General features: G+C 39.2%; 2 protein-coding genes across 3 annotated transcripts; one reads left to right on the forward strand and one right to left on the reverse strand.

Moving 5' to 3' along the window:
• Positions 1–3,699: 3,699 nt before the first annotated feature.
• Positions 3,700–17,479, reverse strand: LOC135072027 (hemolymph lipopolysaccharide-binding protein). 2 transcript variants are annotated; one of them, XM_063965951.1, is made up of 6 exons: positions 17,373–17,479; positions 8,953–9,131; positions 7,737–7,839; positions 6,137–6,301; positions 5,132–5,392; positions 3,700–4,047 (listed from the first exon to the last, which is right to left on the reverse strand). In XM_063965951.1, the coding sequence occupies exons 1-6, from the start codon at positions 17,404–17,406 to the stop codon at positions 3,881–3,883; spliced, it is 909 nt and encodes a 302-aa protein (XP_063822021.1). In that variant the 5' UTR covers positions 17,407–17,479; the 3' UTR covers positions 3,700–3,880. The 2 variants fall into 2 exon arrangements, with proteins under 2 accessions (XP_063822021.1, XP_063822023.1); XM_063965953.1 differs by lacking the exon at positions 17,373–17,479 and adding an exon at positions 17,204–17,353.
• A 1,996-nt stretch (positions 17,480–19,475) lies between these two features.
• On the forward strand, positions 19,476–23,639 carry LOC135072026 (uncharacterized). The gene is made up of 5 exons (XM_063965950.1): positions 19,476–19,594; positions 20,008–20,286; positions 21,383–21,550; positions 21,960–22,214; positions 23,337–23,639. The coding sequence occupies exons 1-5, from the start codon at positions 19,555–19,557 to the stop codon at positions 23,507–23,509; spliced, it is 915 nt and encodes a 304-aa protein (XP_063822020.1). The 5' UTR covers positions 19,476–19,554; the 3' UTR covers positions 23,510–23,639.
• Positions 23,640–23,704: the final 65 nt, after the last annotated feature.

Consider the following 23,704-nt stretch of genomic DNA (forward strand, 5'->3'; position numbering starts at 1 on the left):
TATACAGTTGTAAGGTCCATTTTGCAATAAAATATAGTCTGCTGTACATGAAGCTAAAAATGTTTGTTGCAGAATATCTTTTTTACGATTACATAAGATGCTACAGTGTTAAGCCTGATATCGTCAATTCTATCGGCTATTTAAAACCTTTGTAATAGTCTAACAGACATTAAGCTTTAATTTTATAGAGCGTTGTCCTTGTCACACTAGCCCTTAATGGATAGTTGTAAAAGAGACAAACTCACAAAACCGATCAATTTTTTGAAATCTTTTTTATTTTAATAACCTCTTGCAAACTCGAATCAGCCAGCTATATCGTCTCGGTGTACGAATCGCTAGCCAGTCCGCGACAGACCCCACCTTGCCTTATCTCAGAAAACTGTTACTGTGATCCGCTAGGCGTAATTATTGGACTCTGGTACACACAACAGATAAATACTTGGCCCCGAGACGGCTCCGGGAAAAGGAACTATTTAATAAATATGTTTGTATATACAGCGTAGAGACGAATTACTTAGTGAGTCTTTAGTAAGACTCCTTAGAGGCATGTTGCCTTAATAGATGATGCAATATCATATACCGCTATCTCTCGACGAGATAAATAGCGTTGCTATATCCTTAGCGTCAAGTGAGAGCCAATATAGCGCGCGATATTCGTTAATATAATATAGCTAGCTGTGTTAGTGTGCTATACGCTATATTGGCTACCGTTTTAAGTCCGCTTTTCCGGAGCCGCCTGGCCCCATACGGCCTGTAAATATAGCCGAGTTAGGTATACATACGTTATTTTAATAGCTTTGATATCGCTTGCTGTTAACACCACACGTCCTCCGCGAAATTTCTTAATGGGTGTTTAAAAGTGTAAATAGAATAGACGAAGTAATTCGATAATTAGGGGCGTGGCCGGACAAGAAACTGTATAAATATAACACGAAGGATATTGATGCCTTTTTGTACCTCATAAATTAATTCAAGTTTTGAATACAATAAAAATAGGAAGAAAGTTATTCAATCTTATTATTATTATCGTTAGTTATTCAATTGAAATGTAACGAAGTACAAGTGCTTAGTGAAGTTTAATGTACAGTCTACAGCACATCAGGTTATACAATTTTATTGCATAATGGTTCTTAATACGGTCATATAAGATGCTATAATATTTAACTTGATATGCTGTCACCTGTACTACACGTAGACAGTCACGTGCCGCGCCCGCGCCCGCGACGCTTCTTACTTTAATTGTACGTATTGCGTTTCCAGACTTTCAGAGATCTCGTATATTTTAAGTTTTAAGTACACGACTGTTCATTTACACGAGTGAAGTTTAGTTGTTAGCTCACGCCACGTTTTCAACGGCCAGTCAGCCAGTCTGCTCCGAAAAACGATTCGACATACGAATAAGGGTTCCTTGTCAGGACTACGGAACCCTAAAAATATGGATGGAATTACTCGACATTCTCGAAGTTTTTATCGAGGTATAAGAGCATTTAGGTACTTATTAAAAAGGTTATTATTATTAACTTAAACTTCTTCCTTTAAACAACAGTCGATACGATGAAAATACTTAATGACAGCTGTCATATTGTTATCGTTTTCGGAGTAGACATCGCTTCTTTCGGTCTAAGTTCTCGCACACGATGCTCGCACAGAGCCTGTGATTGTATTCGTTCTTAATTTCTCAATATGTAAATAGCGTAGAGTAAGTTTTAGTTTACGTAAAAGTTAGCGTCTGCTCTTAGTTCGTGTTCAATAATCACTCCCCTGTTTAATTTCGTAATTATTATTTACACGATATAACAAAAAAGTAAAAAAAAATACAAAAAATGATAAAGTAATCGTAATTCATGTATTACCTACTACGGCGATGATTTTAACACTTATTACCATTTGTATTGTATATAGTAGACATTTTGTGCACTGATAGTCGTTTTAAGTTACTTTTAACTTAGATTTAATATGAAATGGCTGTATCGATTCTCATTATGCAATGGCCCAAGACAGTCGGTGGGCGCGCCTCGCCGACGTAAACATTTTTATGTATGGGTTTAGTTTAATTTCGTCACATATAATTTTGTGATTTAGTTTCGGGGACAACTGCGACGAATCGGAAACATAATTGAATGTAAATATAAATGATACGTGTTTCTGTCGTGTACGAAGTTAGTTGCATTTTACCATTGTTGCGAACTGCCAAAACTATTGTAATAGTTTTTTGTAGCGTTATGTGCGTTGTGGCCACACGGACACAGATAGACTTGTAACGTAAAATGTTATGATTTTACATGCAGTCCTGATGTTAGCTATAGAATAAGTTATCAATAGGATTCTGCAAAAGTTTTTCATAGCTATTCATTGTGTCTTCCCGTAGTGTACATAATTGCAACTGAAAGCACCAAATTTTGTGTAACAAAGTACCAGAATCGTCCAGTACCGTCACTACTGCATGTAATTCCTTAAATAAGAACGATTTGACTCGATTTGAATGTTATTACTTTATCTATACCTAAACATATTTAATGAACAACACCATCACAGTTTCTCATGCATTCAGAAGTTTTAGATCAGTGATTGACTTGCTTTAGAAACCGACCGCAATCAGTGAAATTATTTCACGTTTCAATCGTGTGCTGAGTATAGTTTTTGAAAGTTTTTCGATTGACTAAAGCTTCAACCACATCAACGCGTGCAGATCGCCATCGGCGGCGTGATCATAGGCCAATGGCAGGTCGCGCGAACTGGTGTGGTTGAAGCCTAAAGGTGGCGGTTTGCATCGCGACAGAGACAGGAGACCGAGACGCGAGACCGAGACGGGAGACCGCGAACGTTACTTGACTTTAGACAATGTATAAGCGACAGTTCGCAAGCGAGACAGAGACAGACAGGTCTCTGCCTAGTCAAATAACGGTCGCAGTCTCCCGTCTCGGTCTCCTGTCTCTGTCGCGGTGCGAACCGCCACCTTAAAGTAGAGACGTGGTGTATTCCCCGCTGACAATCCCCGTCAACGGAGATAAGTGAACTTTTTGTTCACTATTCCCCGTTAACGTTAAATTCGAACTTATGATGGGGAATAATGAACTAAAAGTTGATTAATCCTCATTACGTTTAAAATAAAATCCTATTAATCCCCATTACGTTTAAAATAAAATCCTAATATAACGGGGATTAATGAACTATTTAGTCCATTATTCCCCATTATAAGCTCCAATTGGCGTTAACGGGGATTGTCAACAAGGAATAGTGGAATAAGCCGTGGTGACGTTCAGACAAATGACAGACGAATAAAATATGACAAGAGTCGATAGTCGAGTTTGTCCGTGTGGCGCGCGCGCGTAGGACGCGAGAACGGCGTAGCCGCTGTGTACCGCGACATTGTAACAATAAACTACTGCATAATTACCAAACGACTTTCATTTACCGATCCCTTACTTATAAAGTGTATTTTGAACAATCTGTCGAATACACTCTTTCAGTATTTTTTTTGTGAGGAGACGTTACTTAGAGCGCTTTCACATTTAGGCGACTTTAGCAGCGCGACAAACGCGCGACAGACACGCTGCCGATAATTTCATACTATATGAAAGCGGATGCCCGCCTTCAAATTATTAAAACACCGCTGCTGCCGCGCTGCTGTCGCGCTTCTCACGCCCTAATGTGAAAGCGGCCTTACTTCTACGAGGTAGATAAATAAGACCCAATAAGTTCATATTACAAATCGTTTATCTATGCAACCGATTCAAGAATTCCTTTTTTTATTTAGCTTTTATAAACAGTATTTTTGTCTTGATTCAAGACGCAATTTTCATGTTACCTTTTGGACACGAGAGGCTAAAGGAAAATACGTAGCGATTTCATAACTTTATTCTATGATTGGTTTGGTTTGTCACTCGTTTCTCTCCTTCTCGCATATGTACTCGAAGCTGGAGAGGCAGGATATGTCATTGTATTTGCCGGAGCGCTGGTGCAGCGAGCCGCAGTACTCGATGCCCTGTTGGTTGTTGGGCTCGTTGTCCGCCCACTCGCTGAAGCCGGCCTCTTCTAAGGTTTCGTCTGAAATCGGATTTTCTATGAACCCGATCGAGCTAACTGCAAACCCCGCGCGTTAATGCGAGATTCATCCGCATACCTCCCCGCGTTTTCCCCGCCCGTACCAGAGCGTGTCGTTGTAACATCGGCGGCCAGGTGCCTAGTAGATGACCTACACTGAACCACATTGATAGAGGGGCGCCAAATGACTTGACAAATGGATGAAAAAAAAACTTATAGTTTCCAACATGACAAAATCGGAACCAGCGATCGGGTATTGACGGTGGCGCCCCTCTGTCAATGTCACGGGTGGGACAGTTCAGTGTATTGGGTCTATAACTCGATCGGGTTGTACGAACTTTGTGGTATCGTAAGCAGTTGTAATATGTGTGATTTTGCAACAAAAATACTTAGTTTGTCGGCCGTTTGGTGCCCGGGTTCGATTCCCGGCCGGGCAGAAATTGAAATGAAAAATTTTAATTTTCTATGTATAATAGTACAAGCTTTGCCTAGTTTGGGACTAGAGGCGCAGTGTAAAATGTCCAAGGATATTTATTTATTTAGTTTGATATATGCTAATATTGACTGTACTTAATTCAAATCATCTGGGATCTTATTGATAAAAAATGTTTTTAAAATCAGTTTCCAAGTGCTGGAAAAGATTCGACGTATTCCACTTAGAGCATCGCCCAATTTTTATATTGATAGGTGCTCTTTGTGGAATAGGCCAGGTGCTATTCGTGCAGGTGCAAACTTAACACGCCTTAAACTTTACACCTTAATCAAATTACCTATAATTAATTCATTTTTCATTATTTTTTGTTAAACAATAGTACTTGTAGTTGTAGTAACGAAACGGTCAAACTACAATTTTGACTAAGGTATACCTAGAGTAAGGATTATAATCCACACCCCAGTTCGGTTAAAAAAAACGACGAAGCTCTTCGAGAAAAGGTAGGTTACCCCTGCACTTCTTGCGCTCGTCTTGTTAGGGGCACGGGAGTGAAATAAAATAAATAAGTAGTGAGTTATCCAAGTTAGCAAAAAGGGGCATTATAGCCGGTCTTTGCCTTACAAAACTATGGATTGAAATATCAAAAATACTCACTGAAAATAGTCCGATATACTACTTCCGAGCCAATTCCACTAGTTGCTCTGATACCCGCGATATAGTAGTATGGCGAGAAGGAAGTGCCCTCCGCACTTGGAGTGCGGCCCATCAAAGCTTGCAGCACGTCCCTCTCGGTTACTGAATTCACGACCACGAGGTGCGCACCATGCGCCTGGCACTCTGCATAGGCTGCATTCCAAGTCTTGATGTCGCGTGGAATTTTGTAGCAACTTTTCACGTCTGTGTTGTATTCATATCCTGGAATTTAAAAATATAGGTATTTTGGTGGTAAAATATACTAAAGTTAAATGAGTCAAGTAATTTAGAATGATTAGGTACCTACCTACATCAGTTTTCAATCTGGTGAAGATTAAGGACCGTTGCAACTCTTGCCAAACTACTTATAAGTAGGTACGATGGGTTTTTATCTTTGCTTTGGCCTTTGTGCCTAAGATAAATATACTATCTATAATGTTATTATGTATTATACATATTATTGACCGTAAATGCACAGATAAGTAGGTATATTAAACACGATGCGATAGACGTCGTTTTACACAGTGATTCCTAGTTTTAAGATGCACTCGCTAGCGGTGTAAAGTTCTCCTTTATGATAATACACAGACTTGCCCGCGGCTTCACCCGCATGAAATTTAGTTTGTCACATATCGTCATAAATTATAGCCAGGTTGTAAACAATAATACTGTAAAGTGTCATCAAAATCCGATTAGTAGTTTTACGTGAAAGAGTAACAAACATCCAGATATCCATACAAACTTTCGCATTTATAATATTAGTGATATTAGTAAGATTTATATGACTGTTCTTACCTACTGACAGTAGGGCCGACGATCTGGTGAAGGTCGCGGGAGGCGCCTGGATGCAAGCGGCGCAGGACCGGTCTTTGTGGAAATCCTTGGGGGAGGCCTTTGTCCAGCAGTGGACGTCTTTCGGCTGAAACGAACGAACTTACCTACTACCTATCTAAATTTATAGTTTACCTGCGGCGTAGACGTCGCATCTGTGGTCGTAAGGCGCATTCTTTGCCTCCACCATGCAGACGAAGGACTGATAATATCTACAGTTTTGCGTCTGTATCTCTCCTCTTCTCGTGAGAACCATGCATCTCTCTTCCCACGGAGCCTCCGTTTCCACCTCTGGCTGCACTGGAATATTTTGTGAAATAGATTTAATACATATATATTTACCCCCTTACTAATAAAACTTACACGCACGTTGAACAGTGCTTTAAAGTGACGTTTAGTAGAGAAATGTCATTTTAAAACAGTGTTCAACAACTGTGTAACTTTTTATTGCGAAGGGGGTTAGGCTTTTGTCCAGCAGTGGACAACAATTGGCTGAAACGACGACATAGATACTTGTGTCGGAAACGGAAATCAAACACGGTCTTTTACCTACAAGATGGTGGCAAGCTAGCGTCACCTGGTCCTGCATTACTGGATCTTGAAAAACTACTAAAGCCTGGTCCGTGAGCACGTAGAATCCCGTCCAATGACCCCAAGCTGCCCATCCTTGTCGCTATGTTGCTGTCGCACTTGCACACTCACTGCGGGCGCGCGTCGTACAGTCGCGACAGCAATATAATTACGCGATAGGGATGGGTAGCTTGGGGTCATTGGACGGGATTCTATTTTAGGCTTTAGATTGCCATGGGAACAAGTCGAGGGGAAAAACCGAATAGAATAGTGTAGTAATGTGGTGTAATAATGCTCATTCGCATATACAGGGTGTCCCAAAAAGTAGTGTCAAGCTGAAGCCCAGAGGTAAAGCATCACTAGGGCTACCGGAATCACCGCAACTTTTGACAGTTTTCGATTTATATTTTTTTTTACAACATATGGGATTTTTTGATTTACACGTGTTATGGATGAAATATTTATGAATCAGATAGGCCTAGTATTTTTATCTAATAATAATTAAAAAATCAGGCATGTACCACAGGAATTTAAAACAATCATAATTCGAAAACTATCAAAAATCGCGGAACATACATGGGGGTGATTCGGATAGCCCTAGTGATGCTTTACCTCTGGGCTTCGGTTTGACACTACTTTTTGAGACACCCTGTATAAATAATCTAGCGGCCGCCCGCGACTTCGTACGCGTGGATCCTGTTTTACCCCCTTAAGGATTAAATTTTGCAAAATTCCGTCTTATTGAGCACCTCCGTTCTAAAAGGAACCACTATGCAAAATTTTACGTGATGAGTGAGTGAGTCAGTCGGTCACCTTCTGCTTTTATAGATATGTAGATTACAAGTGAATGCTCCCGGATGCTCCCGGTGAGTTATGTATTTGAATCATAACAAACATGGCCTTGACCTTTATTGGTTGGGTTTTTGTGGCGGTCAAGCTGTAGATCCTGGCTACACAGGAGTTGCAGTGGTGGGAACGAGGGGCGGGAATAGTCCCGTTATAACAAACATGGCTGTCTACATAGTTATTTAATTTTTAGCGTTAAGAGTCGCATCTTATTCCCGCCTTAGGCAGTTCGATTTTTTCAAGTTATTTACGATTTTCAAAAAAAAAAAAAATGGCTGTCTACATCTTCTATTTTGAAATATATTTAATATTATCTTACAGTCGATAATCGGGGTTTCCTCAGCTGATTCATGGTCTGCGTTGTCATCCCCGATCCAAACATAGTGTCCTATGTCGGGGTACTGTTTGAACATCCCATGGACCTGTAACATGTATGTTCATGGAGCATTAGCAATTATACGACATACGAGTAAGGTTTGAAAACTGATACGTAGGTACTTAGTGTTACGGATAGTAAGAATAAGACGGTATTTATTCCGGACAATGTGGTAGATAAAGCAAGTGTAGACATGATTAACTTAAAATAACAATATGCTGAACAGGCGAGCTGGAAGCTGGAACAGGCTGAGCGGGCTCAGCAAAAATCGCGACATGACACAAACGTCATGTTGAGAAGCTGGTTTTCAGCGGGAACCAACGCGTGACGCCCCTCTGGGCTCGCAATCCTCGTCCAGAAACCAGAGGGTCGAGACTGTTTGATCAGACAGGTTTATAGGCGAGTTACAATCTAATGTCACAGTGAGCTAGGTTAGTTCGCAGTCTGCTAGCCATAAGGGGGCGTAGTAGTAAGAGTCATTGAAATAAAATAAGTTATCAATCCCGCTAAAGTTGTAGCTCAAGTGAAGAGTTGGTCTTCTTACTAATTTAAGTTAGTAACGTTACATACGAACAATAATAACTTGCTAGCGTTGCACAATAAGTAGCTTATCGGTTTATTCTATTCCAGTTTGGTGATCTAATTGTGCAACACAAAAGTAGGTACTTACAGTTTGATTACCCATGTCGAAGGTCAGTATGTTTCTTCCATATCTAGATAGGTAGGTACAAAGATTTACTAGCATCACAGAATATCTAACACTGAGGTGCACTAGATTTAAAGGGTTTTTCGGGTAGGTAGTAGTAGATTTATGCCTGAAGATCGTTAGTACGAAGCAACAAGCATTTAGTCCTCGTATTTTAAGTCTAACTTATAGTAGAGTTTACTGAATTCATTCATCTGTGTTGTTAGAAACAACACAAGACAAGTTGTGGGCAATAATTTGTTTCAAAAATGTATTTTTGTCGTTCACACTTCTCATGGAGGTAGGATTCTTCTTTTCGTGGAGGGAGGATTCTTCTCGTGAACCGCTATACCTACGAATACTTACATAACTGAAATTAAAGTTTTGACTGTGCCATGCTCACAAACACTTACCTAAGTAATTGGGCCAACAAAACCTTGGTACAGCTCTCAAATGTCCTTCAGTTTTTTTTACCTGCGCGATCCGCTGCACAGAAGTTGGTACCATGAGGGTGGCACCCTCCAGTTTGCAGATGGTTAATGCTCTCCAATGCACGGCCATATTGACGTGGAACTTGTAGAAAGCATCAGTGTTGGGGTCGTAGACGTAGTCGTTGCGGTAGCGTTTTTGAGCCGCGACCGTAGCGACGGTAGCTGAAAAATACGGATCACATTAATGGCATTTTTACAGTGAAAGTGCTCTTATACAAGTCATTCATAAATACTTATACAAAATTGGCTACTGCTCGCTGCCTCGCTTGGATTTTATCTGAATTCTTTGACGATAAATCTAATTAGCATCATCATAATCATAAAGGTAGCAGGAAGGCGCTGGACGCAGGCCGCTACCAACTGGGCAACATGGAAGGCATTGGGGGAGGCCTATGTTGAGCTGTGGACGTCCTATGGCTGAGATGATGATGATAATGATGAAATCTAATTAGTTTATGTAACTGCCAATTTTTATTATTGTTTGACAAATTGTATGATCTTTGAGCGGAACATACTGATACTACCTACTGTAACATGTCACCATTTCACCTATTAGATGATTCACAATAAAGATTTTTGTATTTGTATTTTGTATTTGATTATGATCATAGTTGAGAGTCAACGCGCGCGAACACGGTCCCAAAAAAGCGTTTAATTAATCAAAGATTTTATCATTTAAAGTTTCAAAAAACGATTTTGTAGTCCTGAATACTGCGTTTTCATGCTCAACATACATTTATGTTAGATATTTAAGTACTCATGTCAAAATATCTCGCATTCTAGAAAATACTGCACCGCTACATAATGTGCATGACTGCAGACAAATTATTTTAATGCGATTACTCGTACAGCTGATAAAAAGCCTTAGGTACTTACTTAGGCAGATACGTATAAACTTAGTTGCAAGATTGTTATTGAAAGAAAGAAAGAAAGAAAGAAAAAACATTTATTTGGTACCAAAAAATTAAACAATAAGTACAATCAACTTAAAAAGCAAAATACATTGTACCAAATTGGTCTCTGCTCAGTATGAGGTCATAACGTACTGAAGAGCACGTTACGGCCACTGGTATTCTGCAGAAACCATGAAAGAGGGGTGCGTGGCCCATAGCGAACGTTACAACTTACTACAAAATTTGACAAATAGAAGAAAATAAGTAAGTGTGCATTAATTTGTGCTATTGAGCACCTTATAATTATGATGATAATCTAAGATGATGCAATAAAGGTTTATGACTTAATAAATATGAATATATGTTAAGGTATTTAAAATAAGTTTGAGAGAGAAAAGATAATATGAATAATAGCATGTATTGAGTGTAATATCATTTACTTTTAATGTTGGTATGTGCAGTTTATACATTTAGGCAGGTAGGTAGGTACTTTAAATATTCTTTTGGATAGATAGCAGATGTAGCTTGAATTTGACTTTGAAGGCTCTGACTGTGACACAGTTACGTATTGGTGGAGGAATGTTGTTCCAACATTTTGTTGCCAAGTACCTGAAGCTGCCACGAAAAGCGGCGGTTTTGTAAGGAGGACATATCAATCGATCTGTAATGCGTGATTGGCGTTGCGTGAATTTTAATTTGTTGAACAGGTAGGGAGGACTCTCGTAATTTACTACTCCAAAGAGGAGGCTCGCGAAATGCATCACTCGCCGTGACTCCATGTTAAGGAGGTCACTTCTATTTAAATATGGGGTCACGTGTGCTCTGCGAGGGATGGAGAAACAGTATCTAGCACACGAATTCTGGACGCGTTGAATCAACTTCTTAGTACGACCAAGCAGGCAACCACCAATTACTGTGTCCGCGTAATTTAATTTTGATAAAATCAGAGTCTCACATAGCCGAACTCTCAATCCCTCACTCAAAAACTGTCTAACCTGATATAAGACCTTTAGCCTATAATAGCATTGTTTTACTGTATTGAGTACATGTGATTCGAAATGTAAATTACCATCTATCTGCACACCTAAATTTCGGGCCTCACACACTTGTTCAATTTTGCTATTTTGTAATTCAATTTTAGGATTGTAAGATTCTATTATTTTAATTTGTGTTTTTGTACCTACAATAATAAATTTAGTCTTAGCCGGGTTCAAAACAAGACCATTTGAATCTGACCAACTGGCAATTCGTTCCAAGTCATTATTAATGCGGTTTATGGATGAATTTGTTTCAGCGGGCTTAAATGTTAAATAGATTTGCATATCATCAGCAAACAGGTGATGTTCACAGTCTACAACACAATTTGGCAAATCGGCAGTATAAAGAATAAAGAGTATCGGTCCCAGGATAGAACCTTGAGGTACACCTTGGTGAACAGAAGAATTAGCCGAGAGTGTTTTTGTACCATTAGGTAAACATACCTCTACCCTTTGTGAGCGACCCAATAAATAACTTGAAAACCATTTTAGTGTTAAATTATCGAAACCGTAGTAGATGAGTTTAGCCAAAAGTAGAGATGTATTGATAGTGTCAAATGCGCGAGAGTAATCCAGCAAGACTAACACCGCGCCCTCCCCCACATCTCGCCCTGCCAGTAAATCGTCTATTACATCCAATAGTGCTGTTGCTGTACTTCTTCCCCTCCTAAAACCAGACTGCTTCTGAGGTAGAATATTATTGTTAGAAAGGTATTCTGTTATTTGCTGACACACTACTTTTTCTACTATTTTGGACATAAAGGGCAAAATGCTAATCGGTCTTAAGTCCTTAAATTCGGTGGGATGGCTAGTCTTAGGGATTGGTTTTATTATAGACTCTTTCCATATTTCAGGAAAAATACCAGTGCTGATCGACATGTTCACGATAGCAGTGATAACACTGAGTGACTGCGGAAGTGTCAACAGAACCATATTCAAAGAAATTCCATCTATGCCTTGGGCATTGGTTGTGATATTCCTAATAATTTTAAATATAGTTGTTTCATCGACAGGTTTCAAACTAAACTTGCTATGACCAAAGCGATTAAAACAGAAGTACGTTAGTTGTGAGATGCTAATATTATCTTGATGGCTAGGGAGTGCGAGGAAATGTTTGTTAATGTCATCGGGATTATTCATATTATCTGGTAAGTCTGTATTTTTTTTATTGAAGTCAACAATATTTTGTTTAAGATTTTTCCAAAGTGTACGAGGATCATTGACATTTTTATTTATAAATTGCTGAAAGTAAGCAGTTTTTTCATTGTGGAGTGCTGACGAAACAATATTCTTTAATTCTTTGTAGTATTTTTTGTGATTTTCCAATTTTGTGCGACGACTTTTGGCATGTGCATCATCTCTCAGTTTCATCATGATTTTTATAGTTTCTGTTATCCAAGGATAACTTTGTTCTCTAACATATGACTTCTTAATGGGAGCATGGGTATCATATAGTTTTTTTTGAAGAGCGTTGAAGGCAAGAACTGAATCATTTACGTTATGAGAGAGTGCACTGTCCCACGATATATTTTCTAAATCTTTGTTGAATTGATCAATATTGATATCCTTTAACGGTCTGTAGATTATCCAGCGTGGTGTCATTTTAGGCTTCTTTATATTTAGCTCAAACGATATAAACGCATGACCGCTGAGATCCCGTATATGATCAACCGTGACTTTGACAACTTTGCTGCTGCTGCAAACAAGATCTAACAACGTTTCTGAATGGTCAGTAAAGTGAGTCGGCTCTGTTACATACTGTTTGAGACTCATACAATCAAGGAACTGATGAAGTTTTTTAGTGCTTGGATCATCTGGTTTCATCAAGTCTATATTAAAATCTCCCATCAAGACAATATGATCGTGTACCGAGAATGCACTGATGGACTCTGTCAACGCATCAATAAATGTATCAACACATAACCATGGTGGACGGTAAGCAGTGCCTATAGCAAGTTTAAGGCCATTTACTTTAAGACTAATCCACATTTGTTCGACTGACAAGGAAGCCGGATGATCAAGCAGTCGCGCGTAAATTCCTCGTTTCAGGTAAAATCCAACTCCACCACCGCGAGAACGAACTCCGGGCGGGCGCGGCACGTGGCGGAGCCGGTAGCCGGGCGGCGCGGGCGCGCACGCCTCCCCGCCCGCCCGCAGCCAGGTCTCGTTGATAGCGACGATGTCTGCTGCGTGGCGCTGCATAGCGACCAGAAACTCATCGTGTCGAGTACAGAGCGAGCCGGGGTTCAAAAATCCTACCAATAGATTTTTATTTTTTACAAATTGTATGACGAAAGTATGTGATATTTGTACGTACTTACAATTACCCATATATTGTCTCAGTAAAGTAATATGGCGTAAGCTTAATTTATCCGGTTTTTGTTTACTTAAGTTTCTTTTATGGTTAAATTTGCCATGGGAGATATGTGGTAAACATACAGGTTCTTGTGGTCGAAAAGTCGTGAAACGTAGTAATAATGTATAGAAAATTACAAAGTCTACTTGAATAAATATAGTATAAATAATAAGTATTGCATCTATTGATGAGATCAAATACTCAATTGCACAAAATGCACCAAAAGTTATTAAACACATGAATATAAAATGAGGAATCAAATAAAATTTCGTAATCTTCGTCACACATAACAAACAAAATGAAAACATATAAATAGCTTACTATCCTAACTAATATTATAAATGCGAAAGTAACTCTGTCTGTCTGTCTGTCTGTCTGTCTGTCTGTCTGTCTGTCTGTCTGTCTGTCTGTTACGCTTTCCCGCTTAAACCTCGCAACCGATTTTGATGAAATTTGGCATAGAGATAGTTTGAGTCCCGGGAAAGAACATAGGATAGTTTTTATCCCGGTTTTTGAAACAGGGACGCGCGCGATAAAGTTTTTCTGTGACAGACAAAATTCCACGCGGGCGAAGCCGCGGGCGGAAAGCTAGTATGCTATATAACAATTAAACACATAACCAAAAGATAAACAAATTGTGTTAAAATATTCATACCACATGTAACAGGAGTTTAAATGACTTTTAAAGTTAACATAATAAAATTCGCTTATTAAAAGACTAAGGCTTTGCAGTACCAACACGAACTGTATTAACATCAAAAACCTTTACTATATCCGCGTCCGAGCGTATGCGATAACTTGGTGTACCTTGTTCCCTTCGCGCGAAGATGCGCCCGTCACGGGTCCATACATACTTCCAATTCTGTCGTTTTGCCTCTTCTCGTGTTTTATGAAAGAGCTGTCGATAAAATCTTGTCAGATGTTCGTTTACATAATAGGGGCGAGGAGAGCCCGGTAGAGACATGCCCTCCGTGGTGAGGCCGCGGCGCACCCGGGCGGCCCGCAGCAGCGCGTCGCGCGGGGCCCGGCGCGCCAGGCGCGCGACGAGCGGGCGCGGGCGCGGCGCGGCGCCCTCCACCGGCGCGCGCACGGGGCCTGCTCGCTCTGTGCTCACGACATCTCTTTCATCCAGATCTACACCGAGTTTCTTGGCTACAGTGAGAAGGATGTGTGTGGTATTTTCATTCGACGTTTCCGGTAAATTAGTGATTTCGATATCGTTCAATAAAGATACTTGGTCACGTTCCTGAATTTCGGATTTCAGCTGAGAAATAGTTTCTTCCAATGCCGTGACTTGTTCTAGCTTCGAATCAGACATTTTAGCTTCGATACTATCGATTCTGGACTCTAAGTTGTCTAATCGCTTACTCTGTGCTTTTATTGTCGAAGTGAGTTCCGACATAGTTTCTCGAAAGCTAGTTATTTCCAATCGTAACGCTCGCATTTCATTTAGGTACAACTTTACTTCGGAAGTTGTGTCGACGTACTCCACATTTTCAGTGGGAATAGTGGGCAGTCTTTTTCGTTGTGTCACAAAATCGCGCTCATCGCTTGTAGAGACGTCGAGAGGGGAATTTGTAAGTTCACCATCATTTTGGGCCATCGATCTTACAGGAGTGTTAAGATTACTTGTCTTATGTTCTTTGTTTAATGAACAGTCTGAACATTTCCACGTACTTTTGCGCTTACTATTATCTGCCGCATAAAACGATTTATATCGCCCACTACTCATACCAAGGCATTGTATATCGTACGCTGCCTTACAGACACAGCATCGTAGGTATTCATATTTAGGTAGCAATTTGGCGCATTTGAAACAATTCTTAGAAGACATGATGTTTGTTGTTCTGACTGAAGCGCCCTCTATATTATGTACACAACACTAATTGCTTGTAATATGGCAGTATACTTGCAGCTACCAACAAGTTTGACAATTGGCAAACAGATGGCGCTAAATCACAGTCTATGTATATGTGAGTCGGAGAATTTGTTGGCTACTTTACTTTTTAGGTTATGAAAAAAATTATAATCAATGAAACACTGTTTTAATTAAGAGTTCACATTTAGATATGCACATGACTATTAGGAGGTATATTCTTAAAACTTGGTTTCTTCTTTTTAGGTCTATTTCAGTCACAAATCGTCCACTTTTCAATAAATTATTTCCATTAGTTTTAGTCACTATTTCACAGTTTTAACGTTGGATAACATTTGTACATGCACAATAGCTATTATGAACACGATTAACCACTTGTTACAGCATTGTCACTACTTAAAAACTTCACAAAATAATTAATTCACCGGAGCTGCACATTCACCGAGAGCACCATCTTACTTTAACTTTGACAAACGTCAAAAATCTGTCAAAGAACCTAACTAACTACCACCAGCCCCCCTAGACGAAACGCACTTTTTGATCGAATCGAAAATCGAATCCGTCAAAACTCCATACAATTATAAAAAAAAAAAAACCGACTTCAAAAAACCTACACTAAAACGTAGAAAAATAATTACTAATTACCTACTTATTTATTAGGACGAATTATTAATATTTATGTAGGTATACCATGATTGATACTTCTGGAGTCGGTGCCAAGATTATGAAACATGTAAAGTTTGCCTGCACCGACTCCAAAAGTATCAATCATGGTATACCTACATAAATATTAATAATTCGTCCTAATAAATAAGTAGGTAATTAGTAATTATTTTTCTACGTTTTAGTGTAGGTTTTTTGAAGTCGGTTTTTTTTTTTTTATAAAATTTTACTTATTTCTTGCTTTTTAGTTAACTAATTATTACCTTGATGTTACCACTGAAGGTAGGCAGTACACTGAGACCAAAAAAAATTGGTTCATAATCGGCGGAGATATTGCGTATAAAAAAGTTCATCCCCAATTTTCCACCCTTGGGGGATGTTTTTTTTATTGTTAAATTTAAATGGGACCACCCTTGAGGTATTACCTATACGCCGAAAAAAGATTTGTTCAAATCGGTTCATAATTGGCGGAGTTATCGCGTAACAAACATAGAAAAAAAAAAAAAAAAAAATACGGGTCGAATTGAGAACCTCCTCCTTTTTTGAAGTCGGTTGAAAAAGGGGCTTTTCGACCACTTTTCGACTGGTTTGCGATTATAATTTGCACTTTGTCTAGACCCACAGGCCTGTCATCTCCGGGAGTTTATATCGAAAACAAAACACGCACGATGGCCCACCTACAGGATACTATTCGACAAGGCCTCACATACGAGCGAACATTGACTCACGCACGCGTATTCTTGTGTATGATGGAAGAAAATAAAGAAAATGGTGTACTAAATACTGTGCAGTATTTAACTGCCTAAATAATAATAAAAACACAGAATGTACTTTTTTAAGTTGCCTCAAGACACTGAGAGGTAAATAAGTAGTTAATATTATTCATGATAATTCATGCTAAATCATATATTTCCTCCGCCATTTTCCACAGTTTGGCACCTCACGTCACATCATTGTACCGAAGTCAGCCCTATAGCTTCGGCGCAGTGCCGATCATTGACGTTTGTCAACAAAATGGTGCTTGACTCTTGAGACAGGCTAAATTACACCATATTGTTAATGTCATTGAGCATACATTTTTTTAAATAACTTCGCGAAGTAAAACTTCTGTACGTAGTACTAATTATTATTCTGTGCTACCACCTAATTTTGACCGTAACTATGACGATAACCGGTGTTTTTTCTATGGAGTTCGACAGATTTTTGCCGTTTGTCAAATTTAATGAAAGATGGTGCAACCCATCCTATTAAGTCACTATGTAAAGTACCTACCTACGAGTAAGCCACCGCTTTGTGCATTTCACACACTATTCAACGAACAACTCGGTATGTAGGTACCTACTATCGATTACTTGCTTTATTATTTTTCATTATTAATATATCCATACTAAGTAAATAGATTGCACTACCTGCATAGACTCGTCATATTAAGCTATCCATTCCTTGTTATTTAACTTTACACTGCACTTACTAACTCCTACTTATTATTTGGTATTTCATCACATTATTCAACACTTTGCCTTATTTATAAATTAAATTATGACTTGTTAATTCTAGGTAACATAATGTTATATTTACCGAGCACTAGTATGAAAACAGCGAATCGCTCCATGGTCCCTCACTTATTGATAACTCGAGCACAAATAAGTACACGTCAACCAATTATATTATCATTATAATTAATACAGGGAGTCCCGCAAACAAAAACGGCAGTTAAGATCATATACCTACGATTTTATATAATTTAGTGTTTTTACCGAGAAAAAGTGATGCATAAAAATCTACTCACTGTAAATTAGGTGTAGATACCTACACAAAGTACAGTAACATACACGAAGCGAAGAAATTGCTTAAAAACATAGTATGAATGTAATGTAAATATAACTTAATCTGCCACTATGTCTTGTTTACCTACTTATTTTGTTTAAGGGTTTGGGGCTGCTGTGCGATTTCTTGACAAACGTAGAAAATGCATCTTAAATCGCCAATAATGCCCCATTTGGCATTACTAGTAGATTGCGTTGTGCCATTGATTATGCCATCGTTTGAATGAACGTCCTGTATATTTTGGTCTAAATGGGAGGTTATCATTTAGTTACGAATTTTTTTAACCAAAAAATTATTTTTTGCATACCAGTTATAAACAGGCGATGCAGCACGAAACAAAAAATGTAGCGTCCGTAAATGCGTAGGTACTAGCATCTGATACCTACAAAGTTTATCAACCCGATACGGAAAAATAAGTAGCTTTATGTCCTTGGTACTCAGCTTATTTATTTGCTTGAGCTTTTTGCACATTCTTTTGTTACAGGTTCTAGGCAGAGCTTTATTTCTTTATATTTACTAATTTTCTAAATTGTTGGTTAATGATGTTGTTTGTTTATTCATTTATTTATTTAAAAACTTTTGCACACAAAAAAGCGGTACAAATAGGCGAACTTAATGCCATGTGGCATTCTCTCCCAGCTAACTTTAAGCAAAACAGAGAATTTGTGTAGGCGGTGCAAAATTGTTGTTGTTGTTGTTGTTGTTGTTGTTCGAAGCTTTCAAAAAAGAAGGAAAATGTTTTACTTTGATGAGTCAGTCAGGTTTCTGTTGAAGTCACTGATAATAATGTAAGATATGTAGTTAGGTACCTAAAACTGTTGAGTTTTGACGTCAACCTACGATAACTCTGTAATTAACTGACAGTTTATCCGCAAAGTATTAGTTGCAGAGTGAATATAGAAATTACTTTAGCTCGGAAGTATCAAATAACAAATAAGTAACATAAAAATACAAAAATATTAAATTACAGGAATATTTACTTGAGAAAAGAACAGCTAAATTCATGCGATTTTATCGTCATAAAGCAATTTTCCCAAGAAAGAGACTGGTAATAGCACTGTACAATAATAAAAGACTTGAATTTCACTCCGTTCACCAAGTAAATTGATGTAATGATTGAGATGTAATGCAAATACATAATTTGATTTGATCAGCTAAATTGAACTTGATTTATATTATTTTAATCACAAGTGTACTTAACTGAGATTAACGTTGTTTATTGATGTTATAAGTGTTATAACTTATAACAGTCACAAAGACTGGAGATAATTAATAGACTAAGAGCTAGTAACCGCCAGACCTACGTCATTTTATAAAAGCTGAAAGTTTGTCAGCGTATGCTCCCAATATATGTAGGTTAGAATGCTGGTGAATCACGAAGTTTGGGTCATCGTGGCTTTGGCAGCTATCCTAAAAAACTGTCTGGCAAGGAGTTGGAACTGTCAAAACTATCTAGCTGATGTGGAAACAACTTCTAATCATTACCCAAATATGCATAAAAATCAGATTATTAGTTATAACGTAAGAAGAATTACAGTCTATTTCTGTACATATATTCATGTACAGAAAAAGCCATTGTAAAAGTTAGGCTTATGTTATTACCATAAAAGCTATTTTTTATATACCTACATAATGTATAATATTTGGGCAATAATTAGAAGTAGTTTTCTCATCAGCCAGACAGCTGCTGCCAAAGCCACGATGACCCAAACTTCATGATTCACCAGCATTTTAACCTATATTGGGAGAATACGCTGACTTAACTTTCAACTTTTATAAAATGACGTAGGTCTGGAGGATGGTCTGTAGGACGTTCACTAACTCTTAGTCTATAATCACTGCATGTTTATGTAGAGACATTGTTTACTACACTGGGCAGGAGTCAGTCGTGTGGTCAGATAAGCACCGGTGCGGGCAGGAAGAGGTCTTGAAGATGTCGCCTCTCTTGACATTGGCGTTTTATTTGTTTTCTGGTAAGTGACTAAGTTATTGTAAGTTATTTTATCATATAGTTAATTTACTTATTTTGATGGGATACAGAAAAATGAATTATTTATTTACGATGGGAAAATGCTTACAAGGATAATCTTTTCTAATACTTGTTTTAAATTTTTAAACTTTGTGAGACCCATGCCCACGTCCACACGTCCACGTGTGGATTGAAACGACTCTATCTCTGGATTGAGAGAGTCCAACTACTTGCAGTGTAATGTTTTACCGAATTGCTGGTAAAATTACTATCTTAGGCTGAGTTGCACCACCTAACTTTGACCGTAACTATGACGTTAATCGGTGTTTTTTGTATGGAGTTTGACAGATTTTTGACGTTTGTTAAAGTTAAAGTAACAGGGTGCAACCCAGCCTGAATCAACATTTGTTCTTCCAGTTGTAACAGCAGTCCTCTCCAATAAGGTTTACCGCACAGACTATGAGTACAACAGATACACAGATGCGTTCTACAAGCTGCACATAGAGACTGCCAACCCTGTGAATGCTGCGAAGGTCTGTGAGGCAGAAGGGGCAGTTCTGATGCTGCCAGCCTCCCAGCAGGACATAGCACAGCTCCACGGCATGTTCAAGAAGTACCCAGACCTGGACAACTTCGTCTGGGTGGCCAATGATGGACAGACTCACGAGTCTGCTGAGGAACAACCGTTAATTAACTGTAAGTACGTTACTGGTTGGTTTTATTGTTCCAGTAGAGTAGAAAAGGATCACTCCCACTCCACTCTACTCCACTTAATTTTTAATATCATCATAAATATTGAATACCAGATTTAGAATGTACTCGTAGGTTATTGATATTTAAAAATATTATCTAGGGTTTTCCAGAAGTTGACGCAACAAAGAGTTCTACTTATTTATTATAATTATTAGGTACTGTACTGTTTAATATATCAATGCACTTAAAACATAAATATCCATTAACAGTTCAATCAAATCAACAATGGCCGGGATAAAATGAATTTCTCTCTGCCTCAGTTTCATTTGTTTTTTGCCCTTAATTACGAGTGTTTTACAGGGATTGACAATTTATTCGTTTTAAATTAACCTACTTACTTACTTTCCACAATCTACAGTAGGATTATTTTACCAGTCATTCAGGTCAGCAGGACAATTTGATGAACTGCAGTTATTTTTGGTTTTTGACATTTTCAGTAAGTATTTTCTTAGGTATAGGTAGGTTTATAGCAATTGCCATAATGATATGGCCACCATCATCAGGCCATTTAGTACAATGCGGGATCACGACCCTCTTTAGTTTATCAGAAGCAAACCCGGCTAACCAGTGTGGGGAGTTCCAAGTCCTACACATAGGTACCTACTCCACCCAGCTCAGGTGGGTTGCAAAGGCACGATACTTATTGTTATTAAGTATGACGTTGTAAAGATGACTCGTTGATAGGTTAACTTGCGGCTCCGTTTCATTGGGCTCCGGTGGACACCGCGGGTTTTAGTGGGAGGCCTCACATTTTAGTGGGTAGGTGCGAAAAGAGTTCACATAGCCCACTAGTTGTTCCGCCATAGGGTACATGGGAACTCCTATGTAGCCAGGATCTACCGCTTGACAGCCACTAAAAACCCAACCAGTGAAGGTCAAGTTTGTGCCGGGGGAAAGTTAAACTGGGTATGAGCAATGCTTGTCCCGACGTAAAAAATGTTTTTGTGACGTCGTAGGAGCCATAAATTATTATAGTCACTGAAAGCTGAAGCTAGTTTGGCTGACAAAGAAATGTAATTTGTTTGTGATTCCACACAAGTGGAGCCTCCTACAGAGGAATACGTGCCATTGTGGCAACGGGAGTGCGATGCCGTGACGCGGGAGGGTGAGATCGTGAGCATCACGTGCTTCCAGGACCGGCCCTTCATCTGCAAGGTGGAAGCCGCGAAAGCCCCTTACAATAAGGAGTGCAACGTTTATGGGAACGGTAAGATGAAAATATGCTCAATACTCAACATATTTATTGCTTCCATATTTTAATATTATGCCAATAAGTATTCTGTAAGAGAGGCTGCTGGCACTTGGCAGTATTTTTATGGGCCTAAAGACCATGCTTCTATATAATATTGAAAACCGGTGAAATTTTTGAAGAGAAATTCTATGATTTTTCAAATTAAAGTTTAACATGGCGATTATGTCTTATCAATCAATGTAATGGCAGACGACTGCTGGTAAGTCCCCAGAAGATTCAACCGTTTTGAACAGTGTATCATGTTGTCCCAATGAAAAATAAAGCTAACGTTATTTTAATCATTTCTTTTTTAAACGGTTTCTTAATAAAAGGTAATGATTGTTTTGGAGTTTCAACTTCAACCTTCATCATTTTCCTATTACAGATTTCCAAAGAGCACGCACCATCAATAGCTGCTACCGAATCCCCACTATAGCCTACACCTGGAATCAAGCGTACGCGGAGTGCGCAGCGGAAGGGGCTCACCTGGTGGTGCTTAACTCGCAGGTGGAGCATGACGAGGTCCAGCGGCTGATGAACTCGGCCCCGAGGGTTCAGGAGGCGAGGGAGACGTGGTTCTTCCACGCAGGCTTCAGGGCGCAGACGACTGATCAGCAGAGGGTTTTTAAAACCATTTTCAGTGAGTATCGTCAGTGCCGTATCTATGGTTATTTTCCAGGGGGACCCGGAACCTCACATGGCATGAAGCAGCTGTGCGATTACTATTTCGTTAGTACGTTCGTTTCAGCCAATTGACGTCCACTGCTGGACAAAGGCCTCCTCCAAGGTTTTCCACAATGAACGGTCCTGCGCAGCCCGCATCCAGGCTCTTCCCGCGACCTTCACCAGATCGTCGGTCCACCTAGTAGGAAGCTTGCCCACGCTACGTCTTCCAGCCCGTGGTTAGTATTAAAATGATGATAAAGTTGTACATTTTATCATAATTTAAATATTAGTACACGGCCCACGCGGCCCTCCCTCTATACATATATAGGGCTGAGTACAATCGCAGTCTGTTTTAAGTTATTTCTGTAGATACCTTAGGACAGTGTTTTTCAACCTTTTTCATGACGCGACCCCCCTAGTATGAAAAAAGTTTTTGCGACCCCGGACCGTTCGCTTTTTTTCATGACTTTTACAAAGATGTTGTGGGGACCGAATTCTTCAATCTATACAACATTTATGCATTAATTTGCATAATTAGATTTCGAATAAATCTAGCTTTAAAACTTCTCTGACTTTTTTACTGAGGTAGTTTTTACAACCTCTCGCGACCCCCCTATAGAGGCTTCACGACCCCCCAGGGAGTCGCGAACCACAGGTTGAAAAACACTGCCTTAGGAGATAACTCTAAACCCGTAATTATGCATGTGAAATTGACTGGTTTTTATGAAGATACGTTTTCACGTCTTAGGGCTCTCCCACTGAGACATATCCTTTTTTATACAGGAGCCCGTTTATAATACAATTAGTGTTACTTACCACCAACAGCTTCCTGCATACATTTTGCAAACAACCGTGCCGTGTAACACAAGTCTAATTTTGCAGGATACAGTAAAGAGCTTTGACTTAGGTTTAGTTGCTCCAACTTACTTAACCGTAACTGTAACAATAGCCGGTGTTTTTTGTATGGAGTTCTACAGATTTTGACGTTTGTTAAGTTAAAGTTAGATGGTGCAACTCAGCCTTAGCCTTGATACTTTTTATGTCAGATGGGGGATCGAATGCTTTTACTATTGCTAACTTTGGTGTTTTTCTCCAGACGAAACCCTTGAAGAAGCAGGCTACAGCACATGGGCAGACAACGAGCCCAACAACGCACTCCAGAACGAAAACTGCGGTACTTTGTTCAAAAACGACGGCAAACTCAACGACGTCGACTGTAGCTATCGCTACGGGTTTATATGCGAGAAGGAAATAACTGCACAGACATAATTAACGATATAAGATTGTCATTAATAAGGCTACGGTCTCCTATTAAATGCTTTAAGGTCTCTACCCGCTACACCGTATCATACCATGACCGTGCTAGGAACGTGTCAGGCACGAAAAGCAACACGATACGCTGAACGGATCGACGGCGTTCTGTGCCCGTATACATCCCGTATGATGCCAGTATGTATTGTAACC

The sequence above is a fragment of the Ostrinia nubilalis genome, chromosome 5, assembly GCF_963855985.1.
Source record: "Ostrinia nubilalis chromosome 5, ilOstNubi1.1, whole genome shotgun sequence".
Taxonomy (NCBI): domain Eukaryota; kingdom Metazoa; phylum Arthropoda; class Insecta; order Lepidoptera; family Crambidae; genus Ostrinia; species Ostrinia nubilalis.